This window comes from Protobothrops mucrosquamatus, unplaced genomic scaffold (genome assembly GCF_001527695.2).
Source record: "Protobothrops mucrosquamatus isolate PMUCROS unplaced genomic scaffold, P.Mucros_1.0 scaffold4251, whole genome shotgun sequence".
NCBI classification, from domain to species: domain Eukaryota; kingdom Metazoa; phylum Chordata; class Lepidosauria; order Squamata; family Viperidae; genus Protobothrops; species Protobothrops mucrosquamatus.
Window position 1 is genome coordinate 28981 of NW_015390170.1, and position 18937 is coordinate 47917.

The following is an 18937-nucleotide window of genomic DNA, read 5'->3' on the forward strand; positions in this document are numbered from 1 at the left end:
TTGGTGAAAGACTTCTTCCCTAAGCATGATCTGGATGTCAAGGTAATTGGTACTATGTGCATTGACACAGCACCTGTAATGCTTGGAAATAAATGTCTTTTCTGCATTGGTGAAAAAGAAAATTATACACTTGCAAGTTATCCATTTTTTCTTCATTGGCATGTTTTGGCATCAAAATATTGCCTCCAAATTTAAAGTACTTGATATTTGTATGAAGATCATCAACTGGGTCAAGGAGCATACTTTAAACCATCACATCTCCAAATCATTTTGTGAGGATCTGGGAAGTGAGCATTCAGTTTTGCTTTTCCACAAAAAAAGTCTGTTGTCACAAGGACAAGCTTTACCCTGCTTCTTTGAACTGCGGGAAGAAATCAAAGGTTTTTTTTGGAGGAGCATGAATGTAATATTGTTGGGGCATTAGAATCAAAGGAATTTGCCCAAACATAGATTTGCTTAACTAACATTTTCACTCATATGACTGACCTGAGTGTTTCTCTTTAAAAAAAGATAAACATGTTGAAGGTTTGGGAAAAATTGAATGCCTTCAAAGAAAATTTATATATTTCATCTTGAAGAATAGAATGAGGCAATCTCTCAAATTTTCTTTTACTTGACAAAATGGTTGATGATGTTGGATCCATAATTCCTACTGTGTGTGATGAGGTTGTGGTTCATTTAGAAATGCTGTCAACATTGTTTGATCTGGAGAGCTGAAGGTTTTAGAAGAATGGATTATGGATCCATAGTCCTACAATTTGGAGAAAATGCCAGATGATGAAGAGCTGAAGGAAAATCATATTGATTTGTGGACAAATCAAGCTCATGGAATGTAATTTGAAAGCAAGACTTTGGAAGAGTTTTTGTGTGCAGTGCTGGATATGTTCCCAAGACTTGGTGGAAAAGAACTCTATGTCATTACATTGGCAACAACATACGTGTGAATCTAAATTCAGTTATCTTTTGTCAATCAAGACAAAATCTACAAATTGCCTGAATCCATAGGCATACTTGCAAATTGCAGTCCTGCAAAAAAAAAAAGTTCCACTTTTTGACAAAATCATGAATGAGAAGCAGAAGCAAAGATGCCATTGAATTTTATGTTCACAGTTGGGATTGATTTTACCTTTTATATTTTTTTCTGAATAAATTGAATTTAATTGTTTAATTTCTTCTGCAGTATTGATATGATTCAACTTCTTGTTCAAAAATTAGACTTCTTCATCTTCAAATGTAATATTTTTGTAGGGGTTATGAACATTAATCCAACATTTCCTAGGAATGTGAAGCATAGAAAAGGTTGGGAACCACTGATATAGAGGATGAGGTTGTAGAGATTTAATTGACAGGCAAGAAACAACAGTATCATGATAAATCCAAGTTGCTTCATTGTTCCAAGTATGAAGATGAAGTTGAGAAAGAACTATGTCAAAGAAGCAGCTCAACTTGAAAAACCTAACACAATGACTGATTCCAAATGTGTTTGGACTTCTAGAAATATGATGACAATATGATTTATGTAATGAAGATCAAGGAATATTTTAACACCATTCATGGCAAAGTTCAAAGATTCAAACAAAAGAAACAAAGCTTCCCATTACAATGTTCCTGAAAAGACAACTTCTACATTAACATCTAAAACTCCTCATCCCCCTCAAAACAGAAATCTCAGCATCAGCCAACCCTATTTCTTGCCACTCACTGAGACCCTATTACTGACGAGTAATGAATTCTGTGGTGAATACCCTGATGCATGCCTTGTTCTTAATTACAGTAAAGTATGTAATATAATTTTGATACAGTGTTTCCATAAATATGGCTCAAAATGTTACTCATTATTCTAAATCACACTGAAGTCATTTAAAATAGATTTAAATATATTTTGGATAATTCTAAATAGCTGCCCAAGTGTTTAGATCTAGGGATGTTGGGACAAGAGTACAAATTTTCAGAGAATTTAAAGTTTTGCATGTTCACACATAACCTCTACAAATATGGAGACCCAACTGCACATTTCTTGTGTGCTGCACAGACTAGCAATTTAATATTAGCCAGCCCTTGTTTCAATGAAAAGGCTCCATTTTTTTAAAGAATCCTTAAACTTTTAATGTAAAAAGCTGAAAAAAACGTATGAGCAGATATTATAGACATGTAAAGTACTTAAGAAAAAAGCAATAGCACCAGTGTACCTGAAACACTGAGGTAGAGGGAGAGAGAGCAGATTCAGAGTTGATAGGAATGACATCATAAAGATGAAAGGCAGTGGAACAGACTTCTTCCACAGTAAAGAAGTACACAGCTATTTAAGTTTCAAAGTAAATTTGAATGAGATTTAAGAACTAGTGCAGCGGTTCTCAACCTATGGGTCGCGACCCCATTTGGGGTCGATCGACCATTTCACGGGGGTCGCCAAGCAAGGCTGTCCACCATTTTTTTCTCCTTTTCCGGCGGGTGCCTTACCTCCCTTGAGCTGGGCCAGCTGGTGTTCGGCCTGCTCCATCTCTGCCGCTTGCCAGCTACGCCTCGGCCAGCGCAGGGGGCGGAACCACGCATGCGCGGCGCTCCCGGGAAGGGAAAGTCCTCGACTTATGACCGGTTTAGTCCTCAACTTACGACCGGTTTAGTCCTCGACTTACGATCGGTTGGGGGTCGCGGCATTAAAAAGGTTGAGAACCACTGAACTAGTGGCACTAAAACTCTCCTAATATATTTATGCCTTCCATGAAGTGCCATAAAAGATTAAGTTGTAACCCATTTCTTTTTGCAACTGCAACATCAACCAGCCATTTGTAACTCTTAGAAGTAGACTACTGTGAAGAGATGTATAGATTATAGAAAGGCACATCAAAATCAGCACCCTATTTTGCTCAAAGAGGTAACTGAGTTTCATCTTTGTTGCTGAAACCAGAAAAGAGCCGTAAAAACATTTCAAGATATTTGTTAATGTTGTACTATAAAAAATTACTTGATTAAAACTTTTATATGTCTCTAAGTTTGTTTATGGGAGACTGCCTGTAAATTCCTTGAAGACAAAATTTTGCCTTCCATTAGGTTGGAAACTAAAGCAGGTAAAGATTACTTCTCCTGGAAAAGGAGGACATTAGAGTAGAAGAAGACATAAGTTGTATGAAAAATTAGACCTGTAAAAAAAATGCAAAAATATTAATTAAGAGAAATCATGCAGAAGTAGTTCTTGTGTCCATTTCAAAAGTAACATAAAAAGGTACCAATTCCATTAGCATATCCAAGTATTTCCAGTTTTTCCATATAACAATTGACAAATTGCCTAAAGATGTAACATGAATGTTTGTTTTCCCCCCTTTTCCTAAATATATAATGAACTATTTGGCCATTTATAAGCAGAATTATCATCATATTTTAACATGCAACATTGCTCTCATTTCTGTATGATTAAATAGACTATTTACACACAGTTCATATATAATCTCTTTCTCTCTGTATGCACATGCATTGGTCTTAGCCTAGGCATCAAAGGCCACATATGAGTTCTCTGGGTCAATTTTCTTCAAGCAATTCCAGTTTGAACTTTTGTTAAGCTTTGGATAGGTTGTAATCTCCTCAGTTCTTCCGAATGTCAGCATAGACCACGGACTCTGATTTGTTGATTTTGTCACTGCAATGCCCTCCAGAGTGATCTAACTGTGCATAAATTACTGGTCCCTAAAAACAGAAAAAAAAATAAACATGGTATAAACATTTAATTATTCTATCAGCGGCTAATGAAAACTCAGAATCACATGCAGATGAAAACAAGGGATTTGATTTCCTCTTTTTGAAATCCAATCTTAGAAATCATACCAATTCGGTAGATTATTCCTGTAACCATCGATCTGTTGACATAAACGAATATAAAATTCACAGCAAATGGCTTATAGCTCTCTGGCTTTCATGCCTCGGGGAGATAAGATAATTTGTAGTTTATGTGGCAACATAGTCAAAGACAGTGCAGAGAATGAACTCTTCTTCAAAAGTACATCAAGCAATCACAGCCCCGCTAACAGCTAATTCACAAGATTTTCCACACACTTACCATCACAGATTACATTTATTTCTATAGGTGGCAGTAATTTAAGAAAAGGAAGCATATGGAATACCAACAAGGAAGGAGCAAGTAACTGAAGAATAATTCCTAGGCATTTATATTTTACAACTCTGTCAATCTTTCTTGACAATATTTGGAGTACAAAATTATATTCATTATAGTAACTTTTCAGAATAAGTCTCCTCAAACCTTTAAGTAATAATGTATAGCTTCATTGTAACTATTAGAGTTATTGAATAATTCATGTATCTGCTTTCTGTACAGAAATGTTTAATGGATTGACAGTGCAGATAAGGAAGCATTTTATAAGGAGAAAAATAATTGGAAAGAATCAATAAGGTCTATGTTAACTGCAAACAAGCAGGAAAAAAAGAGGGAAGAATTTATTTTTCCCTAATACGCAGCTGTCATCTTAAAAAGAAGTTGCATCTTTTTTTTATTTAACATGCTTTTTCTAGCTACTACATGTAACTATTTTCTAGCAAGGAGAGTTGATCAGAGAAACATCATAGTCTCTTGCAGGAATTTCCAACTGTAATCAGTTATATAAATAGTAATTTGCTGCAAAAAGTACTAATCTGCAATCATTTTATGTTAATTATTTGAATTTCATTTAAATAAATTATTTGGATTTATGTCAATCCTTGGAAAGGGCAATCACATTGTCAGGTCCCCAAATCCTTATTGTTTTCCCATGCCTTATGCCTCTTGTTTGGGGCCTGCCATTCTGCTGGGAGGGAGGGGAATTTGCTTTCGCTTGGGATGACTTTCCCTTTCTACTTTTCCCTCTCCCGCCTCTATCCACTTGAGAAGAGAATGTGTCTCTCTTATCAGGGAGACAGTTACGGAGAAACAAAACCGGAGAAGACCCTGAGATGCACACCAACTGTGCCAGTTACCCAAACATCATGCCACCTGTGGATTGGCTGGATTTCAAATGGACACTATGACTTTGGTGGGAGGAGAAAGATTGCTTGTTTAATTATATAATTTAAGCAGGATTTTCCACAGATCTCACCTTGACTTTCCTACTGTCACTAACCCCTAATAAAAGTTCCTTTTGAGACGATGCCTGTTTCAAGAGTTCTGCTTTCTTGGGTGGTTAGCTGAGGTGGGTCCTTACACACATTTTAATCACTTTTAATCATATCTTAGTTTTACACAACTAGTAAATATTGCCAGATAAATCTCTAGAAAAAAGCATAAGCATGGAGAAGTATGCAAGAATAATTGTATTTCAGAAAAAAGAAGAAGAATATACAGTACACGTTGCCAGAAAAGTTTCTAGTAGAAATCACGGGAAAAAGATTTTAGCATTCAGAAGCACTGTCTGAAGTGCTATGTAACTGAGATATTGTCTTCTAATTTATTCATTGTACATATAGGAACCCAGATAACCAATCGGGTCAGTATTAGACCTAGAAAGCACAGAACATAGTTAATTATCACATTCAAAATGATCAAGCATTCTACAGATGAACAAAAGAAAAGGAGAATACTATATACCAGTCAAACATGCACAATTGTGAGAAATTCTGGTTCAGATGAATTTATTGATGAGGACAAGAAGGCAAACCTGATGAGTCTAGCTGAAGATGGAATGAATTTATGAAGGCTGTTTTCAGACATGCCATCTGAAATCCAACCTGGGCAACAAGTTTCTGCTTTCAGAACAAGCAATGTTAATCAACTTTAGGACTAAATATTTAGGAAGTAAACAGGCAACTAGGATAGGTAATGCACAAGCTGTTACTTTGAAGGTACAGTATTAAGCTGGTGATTTTTTTTTTAAATTTCCCCCTGCCTTCTTCAGTGTGTGTGTGTGTGTGTGTGTGTGTGTGTGTGTGTGTGTGTGTGTGTGTGTGTGTGTAAAAACCCCTCCTTATTCTAACAGCAGCAATACAAATCTCTACAGAAAGGCACATTCTGGTGCACATGAAAATTATTGCCTGAAAATAATTATAAAATAACAGTATCCCAATTCTAAATTTGATGTGTTTTAATTCATTGCCAGAACTACTGGTAGCATTTTAAGTATAGGAAAAAAAGATATAAACCAAGGGATAAATGCTACATATTCTAATATACTTTTAAGGGCTCCAAAAGAAAGCACTTCTGATTCTAAATTTCCCAAACAAATCAACGGTACCCTGATACACTAACTGGGCATGAGAATCTGTACTGATATTAAGAAAAATAATTTCTTTTGATTTAATTCATTACAGCTTCTTTTATGTCTCTATCAAAATAACATAAAATAGTCTGTAGAATAGGGATTCCATATAGGCTGCAGAAGTCCAGTGAATATCAAGTTGGCAACAATTTAATAAATCATTAACTGTAGATTGCCACACAATGTCTGTCTGAGTAGATATGACAATTCTATTGTAACATGCCTGGCTGAATGCATTTTCGTATTCATACAATGTTCTCAGAGATATGATGTGTTCATATGCAAGCCATCATTGGGAAATAAACACAAAGAAACACACACTGTTTGTGAACTGTGTTAGAAACAATCTCTAACAGGGTTCAAACTCCTGTATTTTTAACTGAATTCCATAACACAAATGTAATCATTTTATCATAATCTTTCTCTAAACAAATGGGCAATATAGTATATTGCAGTACTGGTGTAACTACCAATTACGTATATAGTGTATTAGCGATACACTACTACATGTGCAACTTCCTTTTACTTCTACTAATTCACTACTGTAACTACTGTTACAACTACTAGGTAAAACGTAAAAGTTTGCCCTGATTGTAGGGGGTGGTGCTCCTCCGCGTTTCTTAGCCGAGAGACTCAGCCTTGTCCAAAGATATTTCCGTAGTCATGTGGCCAGCAAGACTACATGCCAAATACACACAGAATGCTGTTACCTTCCCACCGAAGTGGTATCTATTTATCTACTCACATTTGCATGCTTTCAAAGTGCTAAGTTGGCAGGAGCTGGGCCAAATAACGGGAGCTCATCTCATCACATAATGCTTGGGTCTTGAACATAAGTGTCTTAACTGCTAGGCCACTGTGCCTCCTTTACTATTACAACTATATTATAAAATTCAAAGAATAGCCTCCAAAACCAAGTCAACTTCATCCATCAGTTATTAACTATTTGCCAGGCAGCAAAGCAAACCAACATTTTCATCAATATCATTAATCCTTTTAAGGAGTTCATAATCCAGGTCTATATTTAACTACCCACTCATCTGGTATTCATAACTGACAAGAAACTCCATGTTGTCAAATGGCTGACATCATTCCTTCAGAACTCGGCATACAAAGACTACCATTTCTTTCCTTTCCCACTACACTCTAGCAATTAATAAAACAAATATTGCCAGCTAATTTCTGGACTTACAATCAAGACTACTAATAGTCAACTGCAACCACTGAAAATATCATGCGGAACTGTGTAAGTTAGTTAGAAAATAGCTAAATTTGTATTATAACATCAAATTATCAATAAGTAATATCTCTCTCTCTCTCTCTCTCTCTCTCTCTGTGTGTGTGTGTGTGTTTGTGTGTGAGTGTGTGTGTATGTTAAATTTGGATTGCTAACAAAGAGTTAAAAGGAGACTGGCAGGGCTTTTTTTCTCATAGAATGCCCAGAATGGAGTTCCGGCACCTTTTTTGGATGGAACCTTGTAGGGTAGGCAAGGCAGGTTTATGACATGTGTGAGTTCTGGCACCTTTTTTTTTTAGAAAAAAAAAAGCACTGGAGACTGGTATAGCTATTTCGAGCTACATAGCTCTCATCAGCCAGAATCCCGGGTACATTCATGTTGAGAAAAATAGTCGAACAACAAGATAAATATAAAACAACTGTTTAATAAACTTAGCTTTCATCGGCTAACTGCCGACATCGTGAGAGTAGAATGCCGGAGGTTCAAAAGCCTGCTTATAAGACCAGCTGCTTCTGCGCTCTGCTCATGAAGCGCATAACCGGTCTACTCACCCCAGATTGTCGTATTGCTTCTAACTGTCTCACATCCGTCTGTGTATTTGTAAGTACGGGGTCATCGCCTCTCTCGTCGCTCTCTTTGCTCACTTTAGTCGTGTCTGAATACACGTTGCTGTGGGGTGGTCTCCCAGTGCCTCCTGTCCTCTGTGTGTGTGTGTGTTTGTGTGTGTGTATATGTGTGTGTGTGTATATATATTTCTCATTTTTCCAAAGAGAACTTCATAATTGTTTTGTGCTCTCTGATGAGATTTTATTCCTTACTTAAGCATCTCAAACCACATCTATGACTTTCTATTAAGATAGGTAACTTTGAACAGATTTTAAAAAGTATAATCTTTTCTAATCAATACAATTTCTATTATTTCTTTCCATCCAACAAAAATGATTCACTGTAGAAAAAAAAGAGACCTATTATTTATTTCCCCTTTTCAAGTCAGCCTTATTACCTTAGCGCCATACCTGATTCCAAAGTCCCTCGGTCTCTTTGGATGTAATACTCTTAAGTAATATTTAGTGGTGGCCCAAGACTGAGGGCAAATAATAATAATAATGCCTACAATTCTATATGAATCTAAAACATTAAATATTTAATATTCCCAAAGGCATATAATTACAGCTGAAAGAAATTGAGACACTACTGTGGAAGAGCTATTTACTCAATCCTCTATAAATCAAATTTCTAGAACTGAAGACCTACATGAAGGTAGACAACCTTTAATAATTTATCTCACTACAGAAATGTATCATTTATTAAGATTAGTCACCCCGCAGTAGTTTAATTTTGCCAAAGACAGCAAGTATATCACAAAAATAATAGCCAAAAGATAGCTACATTCCTCACCATAGGGTCCAGTACAGCAAGGCTTTATCCAGATATTTTTCCATGTATGTGTTTCAGTGATGAACCGTCCTTTCCTCCCCTTAGCAAAAATACCACCTTTCCAGCCACTAGATAATCTCTGAGTCAGAGTATGACACCATTTACCTGATGAGATCGGATGGGCACGCTGTTTACCAAAACCTCTGTGTCGGAGGGGGACTTCCGTGGAGCCTGCTTAACTGGAGACATCAAGCTCTCAGAGGTACTGCAGCTGATGAGGTGGCAAGCAGATTTTGCAGAATAACATTCAAGAAGTAAATAAAAGACAAAACAAAAACAAAGGCAAGTGATGGCAAGATGAGGTGGCATTAGGCCAAATAGAGTGACCTCAGTGAATGACAGACAACACATACTGTACATCCTTGCTTTATACTTGCTCAGGTTAGTCATGCCTATATTTTCTCCCCTCACATACAAAGAAGAAAGTCATTCTAGCTCCAGGTTAGGTAAAGAAACTCATAACCACATAGAGGATTAACTTCCCCTGCCATCTTCATCTAATATGATTTAATTTAGAGTTTATTAGATTTAAAAGCCACCCAACTCCCTTATGACTCTGTGTGGTATAATATATATATACCATCATCTCACAAATTAAAACAATTAACAAGGGTCCTACCACTCATTCTAGCCCTGGTCCTGGGGAAAAAGCTAGATTGTAAGCACTCATCTAAATAATATCAGGGTAGGGCAAGAAGGGATTTCATCTCTGGAGAAAAGGTGCTACTGCTGGATAGACAACTTCCAGCATCTCCTGAATTGACCATGCTTAAACAATGGAACCCAGACCTGCCAACTCTGTCAGATCATATAGAATTGACAGTACTACATCACCTGGAAGTGACTTTTCTATACAAAAATTTGCTGCTAGGAGAAATACCTAGCTTTGGTTCTAAAAATAGGAATAGTAATTAACCCTTTCCCAATATATCAGCTTTTTATAAGATTTCCAAATGTTTTGGTCAATAGCTGCTGATGGGAACTGTATCCCAAAGTATCTGTAGTTATCATATTGGGGAAATCTAATCTAGTTTGGTTTTCTTCCTACATAGCATACAGAGTGATGCTTAAAAATTTGAGAACCCTTCTGAATTTTCAATATTTCTACATCTATGACCTAAAACATTATTTTTCTCCATACATTGCCTAAATTAGATAAAGAGAACCCAATTAAGCAAATGGATCAAAAATGTTTTATTTGTTCTTTTTTCACTGAGGAAAATAATTCCAAGCTACTTATTTCATGGAAAAGGTATATGAATCTTTCCGTAACTAGTGTACCCCCCTTGGAAAGCAATAATTGCAACTAAAAGTTTCTTGAGACTTTTAAGCAGTCCTGTGTATCAGTTTGGAGGACTTTTAGTCCATTCCTCCATATATAGAAATTCTTACATAAGCAACTTTTCCACTGTTTCATTTCCAATTATGTAGCTTCCCATTCCTTGCATCAGCTGTCCATTTTAGCTTCATCCTCAACATTTCTATAGAATTAAGGACAGGGCTTTGACCTGGTCATTTTAAACATTAACTTAGTCCTGCTTTAAACATTCTTTGGAGGTAACACTATGGGTTGTTGTCTTGCTGCCTGATCCATTTTCTCTTGAGCTACAGTTCACAGATACCCTGACCTTTTCCTATAGAATTTGCTGTTACAATTCAAAATTCATAGTTCCATCAATGATGGCAAGCAAGTCATGCTGGTTTAGAGGTAGAAAAGCAGGCTCAAACCATGATACTGCTACTACCATGTTTCCCAGATGGGATAAGGTTTTTTTTGGTAGATTGCAGTGTTTGCCTTCATTCAAGCCAAAACATTCTATTTTGGTTTCATCCATCCACAGAACATTCTTCCAATAGCTGTCTTCCTTATTTACATGGTTTTCTGCAAACTGTAAATGAGCAGCAATGTTCTTTTGGGAAAATAATGACTTTCCTTCCTTCCTTCCTTCCTTCCTTCCTTCCTTCCTTCCTTCCTTCCTTCCTTCCTTCCTTCCTTCCTTCCTAAAATGTATTTGCCACCCATCTTGTATTCAACAACTGTACATTTCTTCTTGCAATCTTGCCATTGTTCAGTAATCTGCTAATAGTGGTCTCATGAATACTGACATATGCTAATTCAAGCGAGGTCTTAAGTTCCTCAGACATTACCCTGGGCTTCTTTGAGCCCTCTCAGAGCATTACACATCTTGCTCTTGGTATAATCTTGATTTGTTGACTAGTCCTGGGGAGGGCAAAAATGGTGTTCAATTGTTTTCGTTTGCACACAGTCTGCTTTACAGTGGACTGATGGAATCCAACTCTTTGAAAATAGATTTACAACCTTTTCCAGTCTGGTAAGCATCAACAACTGTTTTGTTGGAGGTCCTCAGAAACCTTGTTCAAGCAAAGGCACACTTCCACATGCCTGTGTTGTGAAGATCAGACTTTGATTGTGATTATCAAGAATTCTATTCTTTAAATAAGGAGAGGCCCCTACACATGTACATCTGATTATCATCCCATTCACTGAAATATCTAACTCTAATTTCTCCATTCAAATGAACAGATAATCATAGAAGTTCAGCAACTTCTGCTACACTCAAATATGTAGCTTTTGGTCATTTTCCTCAATGAATAAATGAACAAATATGTCTTTGACTCATTTGTTTAATTGAGTTCTCTTTATTTAGTTTTAGGACTTATGTGGAAAACAAATCATGTTTTAGGTCATATTGACGCCAAATATTGAAAATTTTAAAAGGTTCAAAACTTTTAAGCATCACTTAAAAGCATATGCAAGTGTGATCATGGCAAGATGACAATGAGATTAAGCAGAAAGCAGCCCTCCACTAATCAATTTTGTTATCAAATATAAATACTAAACATTCAAAAGGCAGACATGAGATATGAAGCAATACACAGAAACACAATACTGAGAAAACATACTTAAGTACTAGCAAATGGGCTTCATTCTTATTAAGACTAAACCCCAGCACACAATGATCAAAGGACAAATAAGCATCTGCAATCTATTCTAAGAGAATGTGCAACTCGGCACTGAACCAGTTAATAATACTGAATTCACAGTTTGTGCATAAAATATTTTTAGGTGTATTTTTTTACTGACAGCAACCTTATTTTTTCTCATAGTATGAAAAAGTCCAAATATTCCATTCATTCATGCATCTGAATTAGCTGCTTCTGAAGGTACATAGCCTTGTTGCCAAAACTGAAGAAATGAGACAACAACATTCAGACAATAGATGAGATATGCTGCCCCTTCACCAACAGTCCACAAAACAGAAATTCAGCATAAGTGTTGGAAGTATGTTAGCAGGATAGTAAGCAAGGGAGGCAGAAATTATATACATATGGACATGAAGTACCAAAGAACTACTGGCATGATTTGTTACCATGATATATAGTGGGACTGGAAGAGATGACCCAGCCCTGTTACATTCCCAGTCTTGCATCTATATCAGGATCTCTGTAAGGAAAGGAAGATAAAAAGCAGGATCCAATCCCAGCATACCAAAGTAGTAATAGGGAAAAAAAATCAAAGAAAGAATAGACATTGTGATACTGCCATGCAAGAGTTTCCACCACCACCCATCTCAATCAGTTACAGCTCTGTTAGTTTATTTAGAAATTAGATATCATATATTATATACACACAAATGTGTGTATATACACACACACACACGTTCTTATTTCTAATTACTAGAATAGACATCCCACCACTTAGTAACCATCAGAAACACAGTATAGTCAATGAAATCAATGTTAATGTTTGGTACTTAGAGACAACCACAAAAGAACAATACTTTTAAACAAAGATAGTCCCAAACCTATAGAAATAATACACTTGATGAAAAAAAATATTATTCATATTAAGACTTGGCATCCTCGGATGCAGATCAGTATTCAAGTGTTATGGAAACAGTTACATGCACGAGGGAAATTAAGCTTGCCACACTGAACCAGAGCATATACAGCCAATTCACTGCACTCATTCAACCTTACCACTGACATCTACTGCAGCACTTTCTAAATTCTGAAAGGTTACAAAAAAGATGCCAATTACGTACACCCAGTACAAATTGAGTTTTTAGCACTTTATGAATAATATTTACTGGATCTACAAAAGCAAGAAGTCAGGACAAGAAATGATTGATCCTGAAAGAATTGCTATGTCCAATTTTCTATGCACAGAACTGCATTTCTGTTGGAATTAAGTGATAAAGCAAAGTAAGTGCCACCACCAGTTCAAAGGAGCCCATCAACCAATTTTTCATGGCATATAATCCACTTTGAAGATATTGTTTAATAGAAGTTCCTCAAAGCCAAATTACAGGGGGCATCATGAGCGCAACAGGAACAAAAAGAAGTCATGCATATGATAAAGCCAGTGAAAAAAGCAGAAGGGCAGTTTTCCCAAAACCAAGATTGGAAAGCTACGGAAAGCGGACTGTTGTAAAAGGAACTGGCAGTCATACCCCCAATCTTAGAAAAAAAGTTGTGCCATCCAGAATGTAACCTGATAGGGACACAGCCTCCTTCATTCTGAGAGTTGCAAGGGAGTAGTTTTAGACTACTTTCAAGGACACTAAGCTTAATGGACGTATGCTCACAAAGAGGAGCAACATATGAATATATGTACACCATGAAGTTGATTATTTATAAGCACAGAAGGATGTGGTTTCTAGCTGTCCCAGTAATTTAATATAAATGCACAATTCATGTTTCATTTTCCTCCAGCCCCACTTTCACATATCTAAAGAAACAACAAATATAGTGCCTTACCCAGAATAATGCTTTTTGGAATTCTTCTTTCTGATCATAACACACACAATAAGCATGATGATGAAAATTAAAATTAGAATGCCAGCACCGGTTACCCCTAACACAAGGGGAAGAGGAAATACAGTCAAGTTACCTGAAGAGAAAAAACAAACACTTTCATTTCAGTTATCTTATACCTTGTTAAAACTGATCACACATTATTCCATTAGAATTTTTAATTCAGTTGTGGATGCATCTATATTATCAATATGCTTTTTTATACTTTTTACTTATTAAACATGAAGTGAAACCCATTGATATGTTATATAGGATGCCTCTTGCCTTTTATGTTTTTTAAAAAAAAACCCTAACAGCCAACTAAGATTCAGTTTGTAATCAATACTTTTCACAAGCATTATCACCAAATGTCCCTAATTGTACTCTTGTGCATTTGATTTGTATTTTAAAAAGAACTTTATATTTGTCTCTTTTCATATTTAACTCTTAGCATATTTCTCTCACCCATCATAGTAATTTTGAATTTTATTTTTGCCTTCTAAAATATCCTTCTTTATTTTCTATCACCTGCAATTTAATAAGCATTCATTCCATCTTTCATCCAAGCCATTAATAAAAACTGGAATTGCACAGGGCCCAAGACTATACAGAGGTTTACTCCAACTGGTGTTTATTCCACTCTGAGGAGGAACCTTTGACAGTATTCTCCAAGTATGATTTTCAACTACATATGTGAATGTAATGACATTCATACACTAGCTTGCTCATCAGAATGCCAAAGTACTTTGTAAAATATTTTACTAAAATAAAATTATGTTTTATTGTAGCATTTCTGTCATTTACTAAAAATAAGCAAACCCTATTTCAGATTAAGGAATAATTAATCATTATTCCTTAATCTGGAATAAGATCAATTTGGCAAACTTTCCTGACAAATTCATGTTACCATTCATGTGGCCTTCTGACAATTACCAGACCAATCTTATACCACTTAGAAAACAATCTCTTTCGGTGTGACGACTCCCCTAGATGCTTCCCCAGATGCTAGTTTGGAGTTCTGAGCCAGTCTCAGGCACGTCAGGAAGGGATGCAGCTGAAGGCTAGAAGCCAAGAGCGGAGGGGCTGAGCACAGGGAGCAACCAGACAAGTAGCCGGCTGAGCTAGAGACAGGAGAGGCACAGCTGAAGCTGGGGAGCCCAGAGACTTATGGAGAGGGCACACAGCTGCAGCTGGTCAGTGGAGATGAAGAAGACCTGGCTCCTCCTCCTCCTCCAGATCCAACAGCACGTAGGGCTGAGAGGAGGCAGGCACGAAGATCATCAGCCAGTCTACTTGCAAAAAGGCAGCCTTGTCCCTCTTGAGGGGCTGCACCAGGAAGCAGTTATTTAGTTCAGTAAGGCGAGTGAAACAATGCTGGGAACATGTCCATTCCTTGCTCTGTGTTCTTGCCTTGAACTTCAGATTGTGCCTCTTTAACTGTGGAATTGCTTTTGCCTTCTCAGCTTGCCTTTGCCTTGTGGCCTTGCTTTTGCCCTGTGGATTTACCCTGTGGATTTACCCTGTGGATTTACCTTTGCCTTTGCCTTGTGGACTAGTGCTGGCTTCTTTTGAGTAGCCTGCTGAGCTCATTGTGGGTGAGCCGGTGCTGGCATACAGAATTGCTGGGGAATACTAATTCAGGCTTGGAAGCCTTAATAAAGACTCCTAACACCATGATGAGTGTGTGTATGTCAGTGGGACAGCACATTAGGACGTGCTCTAGACTTCCCTTTTTTTTTAATGTCAGAATGATTTGTCTATAATCTCTAGATTATTTCATCCCCCACCCTTCCCATTTTAAAATAGAGTATTTGTTTTCCCAGCAGCTAGCACCTCGTCCATTGTCCAGAATTTCTTAAGAATACTGTAAGGTTTGGCCATCAGAAGATATTCCTTCAATGCCCCGAGTGCAGTTCATTTGGTTTTGGGAAGTTATAGATATTTCCTATCATTCATAAGCTCAGTCCTATCTTTTTCATTCTCTGAATTTATTAAAATCCACTTTTTAAAATCCAAGATGTATTTGAATAGGCTCATCATTTTATTACTATGTGTCTTACTTATCAATTTGTATCAAGTTAAGGATGCCTTAACTTATTTTAATATTGCTCCATAATGGAATTCTTTTCTCAAAAATGCTTGCAGTCTTGGCTGTTGGTGGAAACAGCAACCCAACTTATATGGAAGACACCAAATGGGGAAGAGACTATACTAGAGAATGTGTAACTTCTGAAGGGAGGGTTTAGTGGGGCTTTTATCAGAAAAGAGTATATGTTATATTTTATTATTCACTGGCTCTTTAAATGGAAAAAATAAGTGTCTCAAGTTTGCAGGAAAACAATTATTTCTTGTAATAGAATGTTTAGACTTACTCTTTAGGAATGAAATTAGTCTTTAGTAATAATTTTCAAACTGACAGCTTGCTAGCTCCCTTGCTAGTTAATCTGAGTTTGGCAGATAGCTAGATATATCAGGAAACAATTTTAGGTATATCAGAGAACAGCATGAGTCAATAAGAACGTCATATTCCTCAGAGTTGAAAATATGTATATTTTTATGAAGATGTTTCTGCTATATAACACAAACATTACTTTAGGACTTTCCACATAAAGAATCTCTCACTCCATCCAATGGACTCTTCTTTCAGATAAAACAGTCATTAGATCAGTGCTTCCCATTCTTTTTCCTTCATTACCCAAAACTGCTTATCAGAAAGTCTAATCAAACTTTAAGGACTGGTCACAAATCCCTGCATTCAGAGTATTCACTGAATGAATGAATACTCTCAACTCAGGGACTACTTATATTATAAAAACAGTATCACTTAATGATCTTTATCATTGGTAATTTCATTGACTGTCTTAATAGGAATACTTTGGAAGATTTTCATATATATTTTAGGCAATATTTAACTCAATTTAAATGTTCTTGTGTTGGGCAATAGGTTCATACGTCATTACCCAAAGAAAAACTTTTACCAAGTTTGGGTAATTTACCTAGGTTTCGGAGGCACTGATATAGAAACTCTGAAGTTTGTTGATTTTTCTTGGTAAATTTATATATAGCTTTATTTATGGCCAAAAGATCCAAATGGCAAAATACAAGCATAATCTAAAATTTGGTATTAAATAAAACAGTTTAACAAATAAAATTGATAAGTATTACATCAAACAAACTCAGTCTTATCAATACGTTACTAAAGACCTTGTTTTTATGGCCATAGTTAAAAAGTTAGCTGCTGCTGCTCTAATTTTAAGATTTTTCTAGGTAAAATGTTAACATCTTCAAACATATCCTTTACTGGTCTTGATTTTAAAATACACCAGATAAATATACTGCCAAAAACTCTTTCAAAAACCAATATAATAGTTAATACTATTACATGACAAAATCTTTGACAAATCTTTTGGAACCTTTTGACATCTACTACATAGCATATTTGATGGCAACACATTTAATCTAGCTTTTGAAAAGACCATTTTGTACTTATTTAAATGTAAATTATTAAGCTACATTGGGAGCTGAAAGTGTATTTGTAATTCATTCCAAAAATCACAGATGAACACAGAACTTTGGCTTTTGCCATTAACTTATTCTAAGTTATTCCATGACCTTTATTACAGTAAAATGCTGGTGAAATTTCTACTCCACTGTTCAGAATAAAATAATGGAATAAAATGCAGCAGAATAGCCAAACAAGTACTTGCTTCAGCGCATTGTTACATACAGTAATTTTAGAGAAAGAATGCAACTTATGCACAACTTCTCCATCACTCATTAATTAATTTTTCATTCCAGCCACTTATTACTATACCTTTCTCCATAACCCTGACTTTGATTTTTCCTGGTGTAACAACTATATCTGGAGGGTTTTTTACATCACAAATATAGGTTCCATTGTCCTGAAATTGCATGTTTGCTATAGTGATTGATGCATCTTTTCTGTTAAGGTCTCCAGCCCAGCTGCTTCTGTCATCAAATTGTGTTTTCTTCCCAGGATATGCTTTTCCATTGGAATAATAGAAGAACTATAATCAAAAACACAAAAATATGCTGTATTAAAAACCTGCTTTCCCCTATTTCTTAACTAATCTAAATTTGTTTAAAACTCAACTCATACAATATATGAATTTCAAACCAGTGCAAGAGTGACAATGATAATACTCTACTTGAGAGCCTGTAAAGCTGGTTTTAAACCAGTTGAAAGGTCAGAGAAATATTTTACACATAATATCACAAGAATTTTAAAGGTTTCAGAGTAATTCCAGGAGCTCAGGTATCTTGCTATGCCTCACTTTCCTCAATTCTGTTTTTTCCCCCCCAAACTACTGAACTGATAATTATTACTATTACATGATTTCCCTCTGGTATCAATTTTTTATTTTACCATCATATTAAGATAAAAGATAACTAACCAAGCAGGTGAAGTGGGTTAAAGCATTTCCTCATCTAAGCAAGGCTTTTGGTAGCAACCAATTTTGGAGCAAAATACAATTAATATCTTAACCAATATTTCAAGGGAACAATCAGGCTTTTAGTAGTACAAGGAGCAAGCAAGAACAGGCAGGGCTTTTTACTTCTTACAATTTTCTTTTGCAAACAATATCTTACCGAGACAAGAGATGATGATCCCTCGCCTTGGAAACTCCAGGCGACAGAAGCTAAACTGCTGATCACTTCTGTGGAAGTAAAAGTGCATGGAAGCTTTGCTTCAGTCCCATTCTCCACAACAAAGTCTTGCGGCGTGTATACCTCCACAGCTGAAACCTGGACTATCAAGAACATCATTACAAGAATCAGAATACCAGAGATCCTTCATAAATATTAATACTATATCAAACATAGGTATGAAGAGTTTAATCAGCCAAACAAAGATTGAAGAATCTATTAAATCAAAGAGATTGAGTAAAAAAAAATCCATTTCCGTTCACTTTATCTTATTAAGCCATCATGTTGCTGGTTACTTTCTGATTTTGTATAAAGTATGGATGCAACATTACAATTTACTGTCATGTGCAGACCAGGCTTTTTGTAGATTCTCAAGAGAATACAATACATTATTTCAGAATTTGTCATCTTTATTATACAGACATCGAATTTCTTTCCCAGCAAGCCTAATTTACAGAAAGAATACAATATTTCATTACTCCCTCTTCTGCTATCCATTTGATATAAGAGCAACCATTTGCAATTGTAAATTGCGGAGTG

General features: G+C 36.1%; 1 protein-coding gene across 1 annotated transcript; it reads right to left on the reverse strand.

Annotated features, from left to right (window-relative positions):
• Positions 1–3145: 3145 nt before the first annotated feature.
• LOC107298752 (myelin protein zero-like protein 1) lies at positions 3146–18514 on the reverse strand. The gene is made up of 5 exons (XM_029286609.1): positions 18341–18514; positions 17544–17757; positions 13694–13826; positions 9017–9122; positions 3146–3681 (listed from the first exon to the last, which is right to left on the reverse strand). The coding sequence occupies exons 1-5, from the start codon at positions 18512–18514 to the stop codon at positions 3580–3582; spliced, it is 729 nt and encodes a 242-aa protein (XP_029142442.1). The 3' UTR covers positions 3146–3579.
• Positions 18515–18937: the final 423 nt, after the last annotated feature.